This window comes from Podarcis cretensis (genome assembly GCF_951804945.1).
Source record: "Podarcis cretensis genome assembly, chromosome: 12".
Classification (NCBI taxonomy): domain Eukaryota; kingdom Metazoa; phylum Chordata; class Lepidosauria; order Squamata; family Lacertidae; genus Podarcis; species Podarcis cretensis.
Genome location: NC_137181.1, coordinates 38,439,675 through 38,459,688, shown reverse-complemented (window position 1 = coordinate 38,459,688; position 20,014 = coordinate 38,439,675). Strand labels below are relative to the sequence as shown.

At 43.2% G+C, this 20,014-nt stretch overlaps 1 protein-coding gene across 4 annotated transcripts in view; it reads left to right on the top strand.

Moving 5' to 3' along the window:
* CPVL (carboxypeptidase vitellogenic like) overlaps window positions 1-19,784 on the top strand; it is a 63,722-nt gene extending 43,938 nt beyond the window's left edge. For all 4 annotated transcript variants that reach the window (XM_079948051.1, XM_079948052.1, XM_079948050.1 and 1 more), the window contains exons 12-13: window positions 6,270-6,452; window positions 19,560-19,784. In XM_079948051.1, the coding sequence (XP_079804177.1) occupies window positions 6,270-6,452; window positions 19,560-19,661 (285 nt within the window). In that variant the 3' untranslated portion in view covers window positions 19,662-19,784. The remainder of the gene's footprint in view (window positions 1-6,269; window positions 6,453-19,559) is intronic.
* Window positions 19,785-20,014: the final 230 nt, after the last annotated feature.

Genomic DNA, 20,014 nt, shown 5'->3' with positions numbered 1-20,014 from the left:
CTGTCTAGGTTTCTTCATCTGCAGTGTTTATTTGTGGCAGCAATTGAATTTAATCGGCTACATGCTACTCTCTTCATTGGCCATGCTACTTTCCCCCTTCTGCTTTTGGCAAGAATGCTTAGCAAAAGGAGGTGGAGAAAATGTAGAGGCTGATAATTATAGTCGTGAAAGGCCTTGGCAGTGGGAAAAGGCACAGCCAAGAATAAGAGGATTGTCTTTTTTATTTTGGAAAATTTAGTGATACAGTGGTGCTCCACAAGACAAACGCCTCGCAAGACGGAAAACCCGCTAGACGAAAGGGTTTTCCGTTTTGGAGGCGCTTCGCAAAACGAATTTCCCTATGGGCTTGCTTCGCAAGACGAAAATGTCTTGTGAGTTCCTGCGGGGTTTTCCCCCTCCCCCCCCCTTTTCCTAAGCCCTAAGCCGCTTATCAGCTGATCCGCTGATAAGCCGCTTATCAGCTGATCCGCTAAAAGCCGCTAAACCGCTAATAGCGCTAATCCGCTAAGCTGTCAATGGGCTTGCTTTGCAAGACGAAAAAACCGCTATACGAAGAGCCTCACAGAACGGATTAATTTCGTCTTGCGAGGCACCACTGTATTGAAAAAGTTGAAAAGTACAGATTTGTCAACCTATCTCTCCTTCCCAGTGATCCTTTCATGAGTTTACTGTGAATATTCAGGTTGCTCCTTATTTTCTCTTCTCGTAGCATGGTCACAGTGAGTTTGCCAACATGCAGGTAGAGGACCAGGAGGATAGTCTTCACTGGCTATTGTGTATTTAAAAATGTCACTGCTTTGCACAAAATAGATTTAATTAATACAGGGATGAGTAACCTCTGGGCCACAGGCCTGATTAGGGCCACCAGGCCTTCCCAGTTGACCCATGGTGCCATTTTAAGTTTGGGTTTGTTTCACTACACAGTTGTATTTATGGCTTCTAAAATGCTGTCAGTTTTTGCATTTCTGGTGGCTGGATCCAGTGCTTAACACAATGGGGAGCCAGTGTTCAGGTTTACTTAATCAGGGAAGGCAGTATTAGCAGTATTCCACCACTAGTGCTTGGTTAAAGCCCCAGTATGAGGCAGCCACACTTGTGCTATAGCTAAATGAGCAACTGGTGGATGGTGCAGTTAGGAATGGAATAGCTTGAAGTTGCCTCAAATGTAGGTCATATCGGCTCCTTATAAACAAAGAAAATGGAGCCCCAAGCATTCAGTGGTGGTTCAGTAAAACATCAAGCTCCATTCCTGGTTTACATAAATCTCTCTTGGCCATTCCATTTGCAAAACTGCCATTACCTCAGGTTTCTTGGCCACTGCTACTAGCACAGAAGTTATGGCAAATTTGTAAAACATGTCTCTGTACCTCCTGTCTGCCATTATGCTCTTATTTTTCTTGTTTCTTTTACGGTGCTCCCTGCAACATGTAGTGACTTACTAGAAGAAAAATTAGCCCATCTTATTGTTTAGCTGTCCCAAAAGAAAAGAGTGTGTGAGGAAGGGATTGGCTGGGAGACAGACTGTTCTTCCATCTGGTATATGAGACTGTATTCCAGAATCCCAGGGGTAATCTAAAGAGATCTTCTTTTGATGGTTTACTGTAGCCCTGTGGGAGTCCTTTCCCCCTTCCTCTGCTGTTTGACAGGGATGAACTGTATCCTTAGATAACTCTGTGCAAGAATGCAGATGTTGCATGCCATGCTTACATTTCAAATCCTGAAATATAACACACAGTTTTTCAAAAACTAGAGAATAAAATAATTGGTACCTGCTTAGGCTAGTTACTTGTTACAAACAGCAAAGGGGGAAAATGTTTAGATTATTATACAGTGGTGCCTTGGGTTAAGTACTTAATTCGTTCGGGAGGTGCGTTCTTAACCTGAAACTGTTCTTAACCTGAAGCACCAATTTAGCTAATGGGGCCTCCTGCTGCTGCCGCGCCACCAGAACACGATTTCTGTTCTCATCCTGAAGCAAAGTTCTTAACCCGAGGTACTATTTCTGGGTTAGCGGAGTCTGTAACCCGAAGCATCTGTAACCAGAAGCGTATGTAACCTAAGGTACCACTGTACTGTAAATGAATACAATCTGAATCAACTAGTGATGTATGACTAACTGATATGTTCCCTTTCCAGAAATTGCACCATTAATGACCGTTAGCCTTGTTAACCCTAATGAATTTCTGCTCTGAAGAAAATTAATTCAATAGGTCGTACTGCCTTTGTTTCTACCCGCTGCTTTTGAAAGATGGCTGTAGCTGTTTAAAATGACAGTACTGCACCAGCCTTTTAGCTGGGGTGGGGTAGGGTACATCTGTAATTGTCTTCCTTGAAGTTGTCCAATGGGATTTTGGTTTATTTTGTGGAGTGCTCAGAATCGAGATGGCAGCTAATTAGGATCATGGCACAGGCCAGGACATCTTAAGACTGCTCTTCAATCATCATTTCCTCTTACAGGAAACCACAAAATATTGTAGATTAAGGTCACCGGGGAAAAGATCAAAAGTTTGTCTGCATAGGAAACATAGTATAATTGTATAAGGACCAAACAGTAAGGATGGAGCTGATTTTAAAAACAGGATCTAGAGTTGCAATTTATTACACATCTTATATGTGCCTCTTTCAAGAACCTTGAGGTATTTGAGATGACATGCTTCAAATTCTTTTTAATGAGTGATTATGCCATTCATCAGATCTCCCAAAGCTGTTTATTTGAATTTAGAAACAACTGCAGTTTAAAAGCAGAAACAGAAAAACAGATTCACACTACTGTTATGTATTCAGTGGTCTGTGTTTGCCTGAGCTTGAGTCTGGACTAAGAATTCTGAGCCCCTGTGTTCTGATTCGATACATGATATCTAGTAACAGAACATTTCAGGTTTTGGGCCTCTGCCATTGGGCCTTGAACTCTGAGTTATGATTCGCAGCTTGGAAGTTTAGACAGCCAATCACGTTGGGAGTGGGAGTGGCCCAGGCCTTCAGAAATGTATATAAGCAGTTGCTTTGCCCCTGTTGTCCAGTTCTGCTAGTTCAATAAAGGTTTTTGCTGTTATCACTGAGTCTTGCGTCGTGGGAACCCCACCTACACTTCAACTACCATACTTTAACTGAGCACATTACACAATGTGCATAGCAGTTAAAATCCCCATAGACTTTTGAAGCTTGCATTCATGTTTTTATGCCAGAATAAATATTATAGCTGATTCTGTATTTAGACTTGTTCATTAACATTATAGTAATTATTACAATGCTTGGTGGCTATTTGAACTGGTCTTCAATAAAACTGCATTTCTAATGGGTGATACTTGAAGTAGACCCACTGAAATCCATTACTCAAGTCCATTAATTTCATTGGGTCACTTCTGTGTACAGTATTATTATTGCGTGTTATCCAATGATTTCAGTGCAAACAAGGGAACTTTAATTTGCAACAAGCCAGAAATTAAGGGATTTTTAATCATGGTTTAAACGTATTTATCGTGATGCAGCCATCGTCAGTGGAAAAAAATATAGGACTTCTTCCTTCCACTCTTATATGTTGCTACAGAAGCTTTCTTAATACTAGGTGTATGATTTGGGGGACAGTCTTGCAATAAATTACACCGGCATTAAAGTCAACCTGCGTGGTCTGCCAGGATACCATACAAATAATAAGTGCAAACTCCTGTTGGCATAAAATTATTCAAGCTTTTGAAGTTTGGCAGAAATCGTTTGCACTTTACTGAAATTGCTAGAAGTGTGTATGGTTTGTGTCCCTGAAGGATGTCCTTCCACCAACAAGTGCGCACACTCTTAGTCCCCATAAAAAATGAGAAAAATAGATACAATGCCAATTACATGTTACTTCTAGGTTCGTAGAGCAAAGGATACATAGCCTTACCAAATTGGGTTGTACTGTTTTTACTGCACTGTGTCCTACCCTAAGACGGGTAATTGTAATTATTCCCATACTGTCGGGTGTAACAGCTGCAGAAAATTTTTGCAGAGGCCATGGAGAATCAAGGTCTTTGAGGCATAGCTTCTTCATATAAACAGTGCAATTATTTTATTTGAGCTAGCTTGGGCGAGTCTTACAGAAAAGGCTTTTAACCCCACCAGGATTTTTTAGTAACAAAGAATTAATAGTTCATAGGAAACATGTGTGCGTTGCAGTCGTACAAAGGGCTCTATCTTGGCTTGAGCCTGAACAGTCTGCTGTGAGATCCCAACTGATACAAAACATATATGCTGTTTGGGTATGGGATTTAAAGAGAAACTTAAACCAGCTTTGTGGGATGGAATATGTTTTTACACCAATCACACGTTCCCCCTTTTTCTAGTTAAAACAAACAAAAAAAACAAACAAAAAAAAAAAAGAAAAAGAAAAAGAAAAAAAAATCCAGTGTGCATTCTGATGGAATCTTTACACTACATCTTCTTTTTCCATTTGTTGAGCTAAAGTCTAAAGTTCTTCCTGTTAGAATCTACCAGGGCACTCTCCCTGGAGTATTTTTTTTAGTAAGTCTGCCTCTTTCCATTCATGGTGCATAGTTTCTCAAAAACCATACCCAGTGATTTGCACCTACAGACTATTCACTCTTGCGCTAGAGATTTTGTTACTGCTATTGCATATGTAACGAAATCTATTGTTGCTATGGTTTCTATATTTTCTATTATTTCTATCTTTGTTAAGCCACCTTTGGCTAATGCATGAAGTTATAAATTTTGTACATGTAGTGTGCATTATATTACCATCCTATATGTTACGTGATACTGATTTCTGCTTGTTGACAGTGATCCCTTGTTATTATCAGGTACGACTGTAGTTTAGTACCAAAGGTTGACTGCTTTGGGTTTTGTAAAGATTGGATAGGCTGGAAGACTAATACGAGTTGTATCCATAGAATCATAGGATTGTAGAGTTGGAAGGGACCCTGAGGATCATCTAGTCCAACCCCCCGCAATGCAGGAATATGCAGCTGTCCCATACAGGGATTGAATCTGCAAACTTAGCGTTATCAGCACCATGCTTCAGCCAACTGAGCTATCCAGGCTGACCAGCACTAAATTGGACATATTGGATTAAATAGTCCTTAATGTTCTTTCAGATTTGAACTATGCACTGAGCTTTTGCTTTAACTTTCATGTACGAGATGAAGGGATCAACTATGTCCGGTTGATTAGCCAAATTGCTTCCTCTCACCCTTTTGCAAGCAATGTCGAGTTATTTGTGCTCCCTCTCCCATTACTTTTAGCATGGGATGTGCGGGGTATGTTCAGGGAAGTTTTTAATGTGTGACATTTTAATGTATTTTTAATCTTTGCTGGAAGCCGCCCAGAGTGGCTGGGAAAACAGCCAGATGGGTGGGGTACAAATAATATATTATTATTATTATTATTATTATTATTATTATTATTATTATTACTATTAGTGTTTGTATGCGATTGGATTCTTGAGAGTGTTCTTTCTGAGCTCAAATGCCCAGCCATTTCTGAGACATAGAGGGCATCTTTAATCCTATCCTCTTGTGAACATATTTTTAATTTTGTTTATTTATATATTTATAAACCACATATAACAAGGTAGTGTAAAGATAAAAATACATTACCACAGTAGCAACAGTAGAAACATCAATAACACCAATTATCAAAAGTAGCTGAATAACCAATCAGATTGGACATGGTGACGAACTTTCTTGAGGGCAAATTCAGGCAGTTCAGAGTATGAGCAGTGCTTTACCTGTTGCCTTGCTGAATGGGCAGGAGAAGGCTTGCTTGAAGTAAACGCCATAGCAGGAAGGGGAGTGTGGATCCTGAGTATCAACAAGAAGCTGCCCAGATGATGCAGGCTGTTGTCCTCTATGGCTTCAGCTCCTGCATCTCCACCAGATGAGGAGGGCAAGTGTCTCACTCTCCTTGTGAGGCCGCCCTAAATGGCCAAAAGTTGGGAACCACTGGATGGCCTGTAAGTGGGCCTGAGTTCTGCTTAAGCTCAGGCCTATTGGATTTCACAGCTCCAGCCTGAAATTGTACATCCCAGAAACAGATGCATCACCCAGACTCCTGCTCCTCTGTTTTTTCTTAGACCTCTCTGTCCCAGGTGTGATGGCTGTGCTCCAAGCTGAGGCTTATATTTCCCCATCAGACTAACCTGGTCTCTGTCCTTGATTTTTGGCTTTTGCTTTGTTATACAGGCTGTTTAGGATCGCTTCTGTGAGACTCATGGCGCTTTGTACGCCTGATCTTTTACTAGACTCTTAACAAGCCGTGGACCTGCTTCTGTTTTCCAGGTTCTCCTGTACAGTGGACAACTTGATATCATTGTGGGAGCCCCACTGACGGAACGATTTCTGCCGACTGTGCCGTGGGCCAAAGTGGAAGAGTACAAGAATGCTGAGAGAGTTGTATGGAGAGTGCGTGCTAAAGATCCAGACGTTGCTGGCTATGTGCGCCAAGCTGGTGAATTCTATCAGGTAAGGGGGTGGGGATGCTAAGATTTTAAAGAAGCACAGTGCAAATTCAGCTCTGTTTATTTGACTTTTTTCCAGTTGAATGACTCGCCTTTCTCTCTAGCACCAGGCAAAGTGAGTTAAATTCGTGCTGCAATCCTGTGCATGCTTATTATGGAATACAGAGCCCCCACTGAGCTCATAATACACTTCTGCCAGAGTTAAACCTCCCATTCTTTGGTTGTGCACTACCAGTGAACCTAACTTGAAGTGAAACTATCTCTTAAGCACCCTGCATTATGAAAGATGTTTGGGAATTGTCAGGGAACTCACATCGGCTCAGGGGCGAGGGGGGGGGAAAGGAGGATGGATTACAGAGAGCCCCCAAAGATTGTGGGAAGCAGCACCCTCTCAGCGGAGGAAGGAAGCCACGCCTCTAGTGGCAAGGAGGATGCAAGGCGGTGCCAGGACACCTTGCCTGAGCGAAGCGGGGAGGAAGGTGGTCCCCCTTTACCCACGCCTTCCTTGCGCAGAAGACTTTCACGCAGAGAGGGGAGGCGTAGGCTGGGGGTCAAGAGACTACTCTGCTGGGGAAGATTCAAGGACCGCCCACTCTCAGATTCTGTTAGTCAATGAGCAAGACGTAGAATAGAGGCGCTCTGCATTGTAAAGGTTTTTAGCACCAATAATAAAGCTTTAGAACAGACCAGTGAGGCGCCTTGCCTGATTGCTCTCGAGCAACCATCCAATAGCCTTAACAGGAATGTAGGAATCAGATGCCTGATCATTCTCTCACCACCAACCACCCCTAGGCTGAACCCCACAGGGACTCCAGGAGTAGGATGAGATTCCTGCTCCAGATCTTGATGTGATAGATCTCATTTCCGAATGTTCGTTGTTTGACTCCTGGTGTGGGTTCTGTCTGGCAGGGGAAAATGAAAGCTTTTTCCTGCAGCTTTTAAAATTGATTTCAGCAGCAAAGCACTGAGCATGTGGTCGGAGCAGCTATCCTTGGTCAGTGTTTCTATCCTTGATCACTGTTGACAAAGATGACATTTGCACTTGGCTGCTGGGGGGGGAGGGGGGAGGCTTAGACTTTTCTAGGCAGCAGCTGCAGACAGTTAGCCAACTATTTGTACTGCCGTGCAGTGACAGATCACAAAATACTGCATCTGCGGGCATCTGAACACGCTTCATTTTTAGCCCTCGTAAGCAGGCTCTGCTCCTGATCCTCCAGTTTCTGTAACATCTGAGTCTCAAAAAAAGAGAAGCATTTACACAATAAAGCTGTGCACAGGGGTAAACTAAATATTAAAGATCTTCCCCATCTTCTGCTATGTCCCCCCCAAAAAAAAAATCTAAAGAGAGTCAGTATCTCATGAAGAAAGGAGACATTCAAAAAGTGACTATTGAAATGTTAATAAGAATAAGAATAAGAATAATTTATTATTTATACCCCAGCCACTCTGGGCGGCTTCCAACAAAATATTAAAATACAGTAATGCATCAAACATTAAAAGCTTCCCTAAACAGGGCTGCCTTCAGATGTCTTCTAAAAGTCTGGTAGTTGTTGTTCTCTTTGACATCTGGTGGGAGGATGTTCCACAGGGCGGGTGCCACTACCAAGAAGGCCCTCTGCCTGGTTGCCTATAACTTGGCATCTTGCAGTGAGGAAGCCGCCAGAAGGCCCTTGGCGCTGGACCTCAGTGTCCGGGTAGAACGATGGGGGTGGAGACGCTCCTTCAGACATACTGGAGTGGTTAAATAGAAACGCCAATTCTTCCAGCCAAAAGAAGACAGCACTGTGGAAAGTATTCAGTTTTTATTCAAACGAAGTCTGGACCAGTGTTAGAAACTGAGACATGAAAGCTAGGAGCTAAATGGCACCTTAAACCTAAGTTATGGGCGCCACAACAGAATGTCTAGGCTGAAAATGAATAAACTGCAGCTAAAACCTTCTGTTCATTTTTCACATGGTCTAGTCTCATCTGAAGACTGCAAAAAAATGAAGCCATGCTTCCCCTGCCCGCCCCCTTAATATTCTTATGAGGGTCCCTCAAAACGCTGCCTTTCTGCAAGGGCAACTGAGAGGCAGAACCTATCAGCTTGCCTGACGCTGAAGTGATTTCTTGGAAGTCAAGCAGGCAGGAATTTCTCCTCCCAGGCCCTCAGCACCAGCAGTCACAGTTTTAATCTGAAATCTTACGTGCAGTGCCCAGAGCTCAGAAATTGCTCACGCCAATGAAATTCCCAATCTCAAAATGTGCCTAGAACAATGAGAGTTTCAAACGCTGGTCAGGACAGAGAATACAAAATTCAAGGCACCTTCTTACCCCATGCCCAGATCCTTCCAAGCAATATAAACTGGATAACAGAATGTGCAAAAAAACTCATAAACAGTCCCTGGACTCCTCATGGTCACTTCTAATTGGTTACACCAATTATTGGAGTTGCTTTTTCTTTACAACTCTCCCTATCTTGTCCCGGTTTCGTCCTAACTCAAAAGTAGTTTCTGTTAAACTCTTAAAGGTTTGAGATACTTGTTTTCCTTCCTCCCATGAGTATTAAATTGGGAGGTGCTGAATCTGCGTTTTTAGTGCAGTGAGGCTAGGCTTGTGTTCTGCTGGTGTAGCATTCACCTGTTTGCTTGTACAACAGTTCAAAGAATAGAGATTGCTCTTAAGCAGTTAAAATCATTGAAGTGCAGCACGACTAAGAACTTAAATGATAGGCATCTCATAAATCACATTTATAACCCAGAGTGTATTTCAATTAGAAAATTTGGATTTCGTTACTCTCAAATATACAATTAAAAAAACAACCCAACCAGCTGAAACCCTACATAGAATGACTTGTTTTTGCTGGAATTCATCAACACCTTTTTATTTTGGGCTTCACTGATATGCATGACATGAAGGTCTTCTGAAAGTTTTAACGAAAGCTTAACTTAGCCTATAATAATATGTCACTACTTTCAGATGGAAGGAAACTATTCAGGCAATTTTCATCATATGCTTCTCACAGGGACTAAGTATAAACTGAAGTGTTATCTTTCACAGTCTCTTAAATTTATAGGCTTATAGACATTTTATTTTCCAGTAAATGCTTCTGAGAAATGGCCTTGTGAGTCAGAATGTGGGTAATATTTACTTTACCATTGCTTTACTGGGGTGGTGTGTGTGAGGATCAACCAGAATGAAATTTTACAATTAAAAGGCTTCTTTAAAAACAAAACAAAGCAAAAACTACGGTGATTTAAGAACACTGCTAGCTTGGCTTCATTTCAGTATTAGTAGGAGGACTTAAATTTCACTTGCTTTCAGGGGAGCTTAAAATTATGTGGCTGAGTACTTTTCGGAAACTGGGTCCTTTGGAGGATTTTGGGAAGGTTACTGAATTGAAATAAGTAACTGCAAATAAACATATTTCTAATTGAAGGAAGAAGCTGCTGAATAGATTTGGGATAACTTCTGCCAAGGCCAGCTAGTTCCCAGGAAGAAAAATCTTGGCTTCACTGAAGTCTTTGTTAGTTCCTTTGTCAGTTTCTTGCTTCATTCTTTGAGGATGAGTGAAGTTCCTGATGCCACGTAGAAATTATCCACACTTAACTTTTGCCCTGCACTTTCTTAGGCAGAGATCTGCACTTAAAAGCTCAGTGTCCAAACATTCTTTTTTGCTCTGGAACTTTCCCCCTGGAAGCCTGCTTCTTAGCGCTAAATTGGAGCAGAGGTCAATTTGGGTTCTCAATGGATTGCTGTTTGCTCCTATTGAGCTTTAAAGAATGGATTTTCATAGGGAAAACTCAGGGGCAAAAAAGGGAATTCGGACATGGAGCGCAGACCATGCCTGGAAAGAGCAGAGGAAAGGTAAATGTGGATAATCCCATAGCGTGATGACTGTTTTCTAGAAGCTTCTATGGGTGTCGTGGTTTGTTTAACTGTTTCACATGGACTTCCTCTAAGCATGCAAAGTGCCTATAGGATAGTGTTCTTGGGCTAGCGTGGTCATATTTAGAATATGGATAGAATGTATTTTTCAATAAGTTCCCCAGCTATCAAATACCTAGCATCAGTTAATGGTTGAAAGGAGCTGGTCTATAGGTCAGTGGTAGAATATTGCTTTGCAGTGTTGAGGTCCAGAGTTAGGTCTCGATGAGCAAAATTCAAAGTGTTGGTGCTGACCATTAAAGCCCAAAACGGCTTCGGCTCTAAATACCTGAAGGACCTCTGAGGCCTTCTGGTGGTTCCCTCACTGCAAGAAGTGAGGTTACAGGGAAACAGGCAGAGGGCCTTCTCGGTAGTGGCGCCCGCCCTGTGGAACACTCTCCTGTCAGAAGTCAAGGAAATAAACAACTATCTGACTTTTAGAAGATATCTGAAGGCAGCCCTGAACAAGGAAGTTTTTTATGTTTGATGCTTTACTGTGTTGATGTTTCAATTTTCTGGAAGCTGCCCAGTGTGGCTGAGGCAACTTAGTCAGATGGGTGTCATATAAACAATTTATAATTATATAGAAAGGTCACCAAAGTGGGCGTCTGGGAAGGAGCTGACTGTGTACATAGGCAGCTGGCTTATATCAAGTTAGACCATTGGTCCAAATAGCACAATATTGTCAGCACTGACTGGCTGGGTTGCAGGCAGAAGTCTTCCACAGTTCTACCTGGAGACCCCAAGGATTAAACCTGGAACCTTTGGCATGTGAAGAATGTGTTCCACCACAGACCTATGGTCCTTCCCTGAAGGTTAAACTATTGGTCCGACCCATTTATGGGGTAGTTCTTCATGCTCAATGTCTGTCGCCTTGCTGGTTTCCTTAATGGGCGCCCACCCTTTCTGAAGTCTACATTCATGATCTCGACACACCCGTGAGTTATTATTTACCCCCTTGTGTTGCAGCTCTTAAGATCATACTCATCTGCTATGCCACAGCTGCAGCCTTGCTGAAGTGCTGCCTGATACTTGGCCAGTGCTTGGAACAGTGCCGTTGCAAAGATTTCATCTCCTGTTCGTCCAAGCGCACTTGTTTGGCTTGGTTTTGAAGAAGTTTTTAATATTGCCAAACTGTCAAGAGGCAGAGATCTTCTTCAGGAAAAACAAGCCACAGGCATCCTGCAATCTGATCAGCATGCATTGAGACTCGAAACTCACCCAACAAACTGGGCAGACAGAGGCAGCCTTATTTTAAAGGGGATATTTTCTCACTGTTGCTCACCAGTGATCCTGGTGGTGTAGTGGTTAAGAGCGGTAGTCTCGTAATCTGGGGAACCGGGTTCGCGTCTCCGCTCCTCCACATGCAGCTTGGGCCAGTCACACTTCTGTGAAGTCTCTCAGCCTCACTCACCTCACTCACCTCACAGAGTGTTGTGGGGGAGGAAGGGAAAGGAGAATGTTAGCCGCTTTGAGACTCCTTCGGGTTGTGATGAAGCAGGATATCAAATCCAAACTCTTCTTCTTCTTCTTCCTGCTCATCCTTTCTCTTTGTCAGTCACAAGTTTCTGCTTCCAGCTCCATAGTTCCCTATTCCCCCTTTTGAGCTCAGACCCTCTTGAACTGCTGTCGTCTTGCCTACAGGCATAAATGAGCCAAGTCAGGCTTCCTCAACCTCGGCCCTCCAGATGTTTTGAGGCTACAATTCCCATCATCCCTGACCACTGGTCCTGCTAGCTAGGGATCATGGGAGTTGTAGGCCAAAAACATCTGGAAGGCCGAGGTTGAGGAAGCCTGAGCTAAGTTATCTGCTTTTGAGGGAATGAATGAAATTTGTTGGGGTTAAGATGCTGGAATTTTCTGGCCCAGCAAGGAAATAGCAGCTCCACATTAGTATTCCACACGGATCTTCAGAATGACACTGCAGAATATTCCCACAAAGCCACAGCATTGCTTAAGCCAGTCATGGGCCAGTGTTGCTGGCTTGCCAATGATTTTAAGTAAAGCAACATTTTGGATTTCTTTCCTGGGTTCTCCCTGCCGTTTGCCTGTTCAATCCCTATGGCTGCGCACATCTGTTTTGCACTATTCTGCTTGCTGATTTAATTGTACATGGCTGCACATGCATAGATATCTGAGAGGAAACCACAAAGAGCCACTTGTCCAAAGACAGCAAAGCCAAAGAACTGATGCTTGAACAGATTTCTCCTAGAACAGACTTTTATTTATTTCATTGCTTGATAGCCATAGCACTTAATCTTTTAATGCTGATGTTGAATCTCTCTCTCTCTCTCTCTCTCTCTCTATATATATATATTACTGTGGCTGATTTTAAAATTCCTTATGATGTCAAAAACAGTTACGCTTCCATGTGTGCGGATGATTTTTGTTTTAAACCCAATGCATAGTGATAGTGGTGAAACAGAAGCACAGACTTTTTTAAAAAATAAAAATGTCTGATTTGCTTTAGTGCTAAGGTATAATTAATCCCCACTAGATAACAGGTTTTAAAATAAAGTTCCCATGAAATGAGTCATGTTAGATGTGCGTTCTCACATGTGTGTAGATAGATTTTAAAATATGGTTTCTGCATTCTAAAATATGGAGTCCCCTGAAGTGGGAGAGGTCTCCTCTCCAGGACTGTATAGGACTGCATAGTCCCCTCTCCATCAGTGGAGAAGCAAGCTGTCAGCTAAGAGGTACAGGTCCCAGTTTCACCTAGTAAATCCCCGAAATTGAGTCTTGCAGGAGCAGGGCACTGGCTGCTTTGGATCAACTAGATCCAAATCCCCATGGATTCTCTGAAGGGCCTAGTCTTTGGACCTTTTAGCTATGCCAGCCTGGAGCTGGCGTACCAAAAAATGAGGCAAAGTAGCCTTCCACACAGCGTTCTCCCCTCAGCATTCCTCAGCATTCATCCCCTGGCTCTGGGATGTGGTAGCCATGCTAAAGAGGATGGAGCCCAGACCAACGAGAAAGACAGGTTGGACTAAATAAGTAGAGTGCAAACTGTTCGACAACAGACTGGACTCTCCTTTGTTAGAAGTTTTAAGCAGAGGCCGGATAGCCACTGTCTGGGATGCTGTAGTAGTGGATTGCCTTCATCAGCATGGAGTTGGGCTAAGGGTTTCCTAATCTTGAGTCTCCAGCTGTTTTTGGACTACAACTCCCACCATCCACAGCTAGCAGGACCAGTGGTCCGGGATGATGGGAATGTAGTCCAAAACAGCTGGAGACCCAAGTTTGGGAAACCCTGGACTAGGTGAACTTGGAGGCCCCTTCCAACTCCTTATGTTTCAGTGATTTGGCTCCAGATCCAGGCAATGTTCTTTCTTTCTTTCTTTCTTTCTTTCTTTCTTTCTTTCTCTCTTTCTCTCTCTCTCTCTCTCTCTCTCTCTCTCTCTCTCTCTTTCTCTCTCTTTCTCTCTCTTTCACACATGTATTCCCACGCACTGCTGTGAGCGTCCATTAAACATTAAAGATCACTCATGGTTGCCAGATTCTTGATCAGCGTCCTATCCCTAAAGAAGAGAAACGGACTCCTGTGTGGCTCCGATAATCCCTTTAAACCATGATCTATGTTTTAGGTGATATCACCATTGATATCCCTGATTAATTTATGAGCAGAGGGCGATGTATAGGTTACAAATTTATTGTAATGTATGATGGTGGTCTTTGTTTTTATTTTGCTTTGGTTCCTGTTTGTTTTTTGTAAGTTTTTGCGATTTTAAATTTGGAGATTTAAGTATATTATGCTGGTATGGGAAACTGTCGTGTAATGGGCCAATGGCCGTAATAAAGATCAATCCAATCCAAACCATTAAACATTCTAGGAGTTGATCTCCTTTCAGATCCCTTGAAGATGTACGATCAGGCACCACACTGACATCCCACAGCCGCTGCCCTCCTCTGCTTTCAAATACAGAGGTCAAAGAGGAAGTTTGGGTCACAGTAAATGTAAGCAAAGACCCTGTATTCGGCTGTTACTTTTTTGTCGTTTGGACTGGCGCCCTGTGAACTCTGCTGGCTGATTCCACCCCCACCCTGCCTCCACTCTACTGTATGTTCCTTTTGAAGCTGCGTGGAGAAGGAGAAATGCAGCTGTTTACTGCTTTCACTGAAACTGTGTGTGTGTGTGTGTGTTTGTATGTATGTGACTTCGGTTTTTTGCAGTTAGGACTGAAGCCTGGAACAGCACTGCCGGCCTCCGTGGAGCATTTAGCAATGTCTAGTCATGGCAGTGATTGGATTAAAGAAAGAGGAGGTCTGTCTGGAACAATGTAAATTATAACCAGCTCTTACGATTCAAAGGGATCCCAAAGCCAAAGTAAAATTAGGGTGGTGGTTGTGGTTTTAAGCCAGTTAACATTGGCTTATAGAGTGTGTCCCAAATAAATTACCACATCTGGTTCCTGCAAGGGGAAAGACCGGCAGTGGAGTGAGCGTGAAACCTGAACTCTTTCTCACCCTAAATAAAGTGTAGCGGCTGGGTCCATGCTTCACTCCTTTAGTTTGACGTCTCTACTTCTGGACTCGCAAATTAATTGTGCAGTGTTAATTGAGAAGGCGCAAAAAATGGGTGTGGGTGTGTTATTGTTCACAACACAATCCCTCCTCCTTTTTGGTTTTTAAAATATTCACCTTGTTTCTAAGTTTTGCATGTATGCTGTTGCTGCAACTGCAGCCCAATTTCAGCCCCCTTCCCTTTCTACTCCTATCCTGCCAATAATGGAGGTAGAGAAGTTCTCGCTGCTTCTAGTACTATTGTGATGTCTCCTAGTAACATAAGTTGGGAAGGTAGCTCAGTAGTGGAGCATTTGCTCTGCATGTAGAAGGTCCCTGGTGTATCCAGTTTAAAAGAATCAGGTGGAGAGTAGGGCAATATGGCCTGAGGCTGTATAAAGCAACTCCCTGAGGGTGGTGTGCTATTTCTAAGCATGTTGCAAGAAATAGGTCCAACACTCAGGCTGGGCAATATATCAGTATATTGCCCCAAACTGGTTTGAAGTCCACATCATGATATCGATTTCATAATTTTTGACCTGGCAATATATCGCAAATCATGGTGTGTGTGTGTGTTCTATGCAAAAATCACAATGTGGGGAAAACAGTGAAGCTAGCCAATGCTTCTCTCGATTCCTGCAGCTCCTGTTAACTCGGTCAGCTCAGCTCTCCCCTGCTTCCTGCAGGGGGAAGCGCGTCACAAGAGCAGGCGCCAGCAAAAATCACAATACGGGAAAAACCATGAAGCCAACCAGTGTCTCTACATAGCTTGATCCTTATGTCAGACACTGTGATATATCAGTACATCATGATGTTTAGCTGATGATATATCACGATGTTGAAAACCAGGTGATGGGACGTGGGTGGCACTGTGGTCTAAACAACTGAGCCTCTTGGGCTTGCTGATTGGAAGGTCGGCGGTTTGAATCCCTGCGACGGGGTGAGCTCCTGTTGCTCTGTCCCAGCTCCTGCCGACCTAGCAGTCTGAAAGCATGCCTATGCAAGTAGATAACTAGGTGCCGCTGTGACGGGAAGGTAAATGGCATTTTCGTGCACTCTGGCACTCGTCACGGTCCTTCATGCGCCGGTAGCGGTTTAGTCATGGTGGCCACATGTCCTGGAAAACTGTCTGTAGACAAACGCCGCCTCCCTTGGCCTGAAAGTGAGATGAGCGCCATACCCCATAGTCACCTTTGACTGGACTTAACCATCCAGGGGTCCTTTACCTTTACCTGAAAACCAGGTGTTCAGAACATGTTATGAAGGCTGTACTTTTTTTTTTGTATTAAAAACGTAGAAACTTGCCTTATCCTGAGTCAGACAGTTGGTTTCAGGCAGGGAATCTTTCCCAACTCTACCAAGAGAAGACAAGAATTGGGGCTGGGACCTTCTGGTGCAAGTAGGACTACCCCATTGCAGATTTAGGAAGCTGTGTTTGCTGACAGCCTTCTGTCTCCATTTACTCAACATCTTCTGATATCGCTAGTTTCGATCTGAAGCACAAATCAGTGCTCCCAATTCAAATGGCTAAACTTTTGGAAAGGAAGAGGTTAATCGTTAACAGTAGGCTTTTAACAAAAAGATCTGTAGTAATGCTGGGACGTGGGTGGTGCGAAGGTCGGCGGTTTGAATCCCCGCGACGTGGTGAGCTCCCATTGCTCGGTCCCTGCTCCTGCCCACCTAGCAGTTCGAAAGCATGTCAAAGTGCAAGTAGGTAAATAGGTACCACTCCGGCGGGAAGGTAAACGGTGTTTCCGTGCGCTGCTCTGGTTTGCCAGAAGCAGCTTAGTCATGCTGGCCACATGACCCGGAAGCTGTACGCTGGCTCCCTGGGCCAATAAAGCGAGATGAATATCGCAACCCCAGAGTCGACCATGGCTGGACCTAATGGTCAGGGGTCCCTTTACCTTTACTGTAGTAATGCTAGAGAGGAAATAGCCCAGTGACCTCTGGCAACCTGATGGACTCTCCTGTTCAGATGTGGAAGAGACTTCTGCTGCCAACTTGGTTTGAAAATATTGTAAAATCCAAATGCCACGTCGGTGTCCTTCAGCAGGCTCTGTGCTTCTGCAGAAGTCGCTGTGCCAGACAACGGCCAAGACAGAAGTCTGATTCTCGTTCACCTTCAAGGCTTTGGCTGTTGGCGCCAGAAGTAAAGATCCTCTGGAATAATTTGAAGACACTGACTGATGTTGTTTGCTTTTTAGCGGTGAAGTAATATTTGAATTCTAGTTATGTCTGTATGTTAAGGAGAAAACCTGTAAAAATGAGAATATGGAATCAGCAATGCAACACGGTTCTAAACATATTTGAAAGAGCATTATCATTTGATCAGAGCTAGCATATTATCTTATTTCACAGGACTGCTTCTGCCCAGAATGAGAAGTAGTCTGTTTGATTTGTAGTTAGATTAGAGACTATGCTCCTGAGCCACATTACAGTCATTACTTAATGAGTCCATGGCTGAGCTGGATTTGCATTAGTATCTTTGGTCTGGATCCAACATGCCCATAGCTGTCAACTTACAGATTTGAAAATAAGGGATCAGCAGCCAAAATAAGGGATTTTGCAAACACAGGTATGTTCAACTTCTGAGCCCCTCCAAGCCAAAGGCAGAAAGCCCAGCCAGCAGCCAAATGAAGCCTCAAGCGGTGGTTCCCACAGCACAGCAACCCGGCAAAGGGGATGCAGCAAGGAAAACCACCGTCACCTCTCCGCTGGGAAGCGCTGAGCAAAGGCGAGTCCCCAGGCAACACGGCCGATTTGATCAGCACAAGGCATGCAAGCTCTACCCCCCAGTCATTCTTAGACTCCTTATTGGGTGAGCAACGCAGCCAAGCAACACAGTTGGAGCCTCCCTCCTCCCTGGCCGGCAGGGAGGGAGGGAGAGGAGCTGCTTCCTTTGAAACCCGGGAAATTTAAGGGACATCATCAATAAGGGACAGCAGCGGGACACGGCGCTGGGATAAGGGACTTTCCCGCCAAATAAGGGACGGTTGACAGCTATGAACATGCCATACCATTGGGTGATTTTGGTCCAGTCGTAATAGATCGCTGAACTGTGTATGAGCTTGTGTGATTTGATGGTCGTAGCAATGAGTTAGTATGCAGAAACCCCAGTTTCAAATCTTTCTGAGTGCCTTTCATATGTACCCATCAGATGCTTTTTAAATGTACAGTATATCTAAAACTGTAAATGAAAACACACATTCTGCAGAGGGGGAATCTGTTGTCTCATTTCACTATTTGTGATTCAGTTTATTTAGCTGCTATCGCTCCCTTTGCTCTCAGAACGTGGCAAACTTTTCACTGTATATTTTGTGCCAGAGCACAAGCACATAAGACCAAGTACAATAAACAAATACACCCAATTAAGCATGGAGGACATGTATACACGCGACGCATTTGTATATCAAGGCATTTGTATATCTTCATAAATATTTATCCCGAGGAAGTTTACATTGCAAATTTCAATGCAATGAGCCACCCATTGACTCTGCTCCGACTACAGTATTTTAGTGGAACAGTATTCTCTTTGTCTTATTGCATTTTTTTTACTTAGAATAAGAGTCTAAGGGGACCATAAGGGTCACGTACTCCAGCCCCTTGCAATGTAGGAATCTCTTTTCCCAACATGGAGCTTGAATTTAAATTTCACATAAATTTAATGAGCAAATGACATTTAATAAGAAGAACATAAGAAGAGGTAGGACACAACCATTGTGGCTACAAGTCTTGTCCTCCATGAATTTGTTCAATCCTCTTCTAAAGCCATCCAGGTTGGTGGCGGCTGTCACTGCCTCTTGTAGGATTGAGTTCCATCATGTGCTGTGCAAAGAAGCACTTTCTTTTGTCTGTTACGGATTTCCCAACATTCAGCTTCATTGTGTGTCCATGACTTCTAGTGTTTTGAGAGACACAGGAAATTTTTCTCGATCCACTTTCTTCATGCCCAGTGCCGGATTGACATATAAACTAAGCAAGCTATAGCTTAGAGCCCCACTCTCTTGGGGGCCCCCAAAAAAAATTAAGGAAAAAAAAAACCTGGATGTACATTTCCAAAATAGAAGATAAACACCAATAAAATAAAGCCTACATCCAGCAACAGTGTTTTGTGTTGTGCAGGCTCCTATGATGTCAGGAATGGGCCCCGCCTGCTAGCCTGCTCCCTAAAATATCCCTGGTTTGCTCATTTCTATATATAGGGTGCCTGCATTCTGCATGGACTGGTTATTTTGTTATGTGCAAATGGCTTTAGATACCTATTAGGTCCATAAATTACCATATAGCATATATTCAACACAAAAACAGTGACAATTTGTTGCTGACAAAGGACAGCTGGACATATAAAGGGCCCCATTACCTTCAGTAGCTTAGGGCCTCAACAAACCTAAATCTGACGCTGTTCATGCCATGCATAATTTTATAAATTTCTATCCTGTTGCCTTTTACTTGTGTGTTCTCTTAAAGTCTCAATTACTGCAACCGATTCCTCACAGAGGAGTCGCTCCCTCCCCTTGTTAATTTTGGTCGCCCTTTTCTGAACCTTTTCACAACTCTGCAATTTTATTCTGTGGGGATTAATGTGAGCTACAAAGCCCCTAATCTAATTTTTATTGAATGTGTTGGAACCAAATGTATGTCCTGGAAGCAGCATTTTCTCTTATTTAAACTATATATATTTCTTTTTATAATTCTACAGGCCATTGTTCGAGGCGGAGGACACATCCTGCCCTATGACCAGCCAGAAAGATGTTTGGACATGATCGACAGATTTATATCAGGGAGGGGATTCAAAGCCTAATTGGGTACTGAAATCTCAGCTTCAGTGCTGCAGCTCTTCTGAATTCTCCACAAGAGATTTTAGGGGCCGATAGGAAAACTTGTACTGTGTATAAATAAACTGTTTTAATCTGCTCAGTTACAATCTTGAGTCTGTTGTCCTTGTCACTGGCTCAGCTTTCCCTGCTGTGGTGCAATTTTGAACCTGGTATTACAGAGGAAACTTTTTTTTTTACATAGTTCCAGAATCCGTTCCAGAATCCCTCATAGGCTGAACTTATTCACATGTAAAAAGGGTTACACGTTACACTGTTGAGACTATTGTGACATGAAATACAGGCAACGGCCATTTTTCGTATGTGGGTGGGTCGGTGT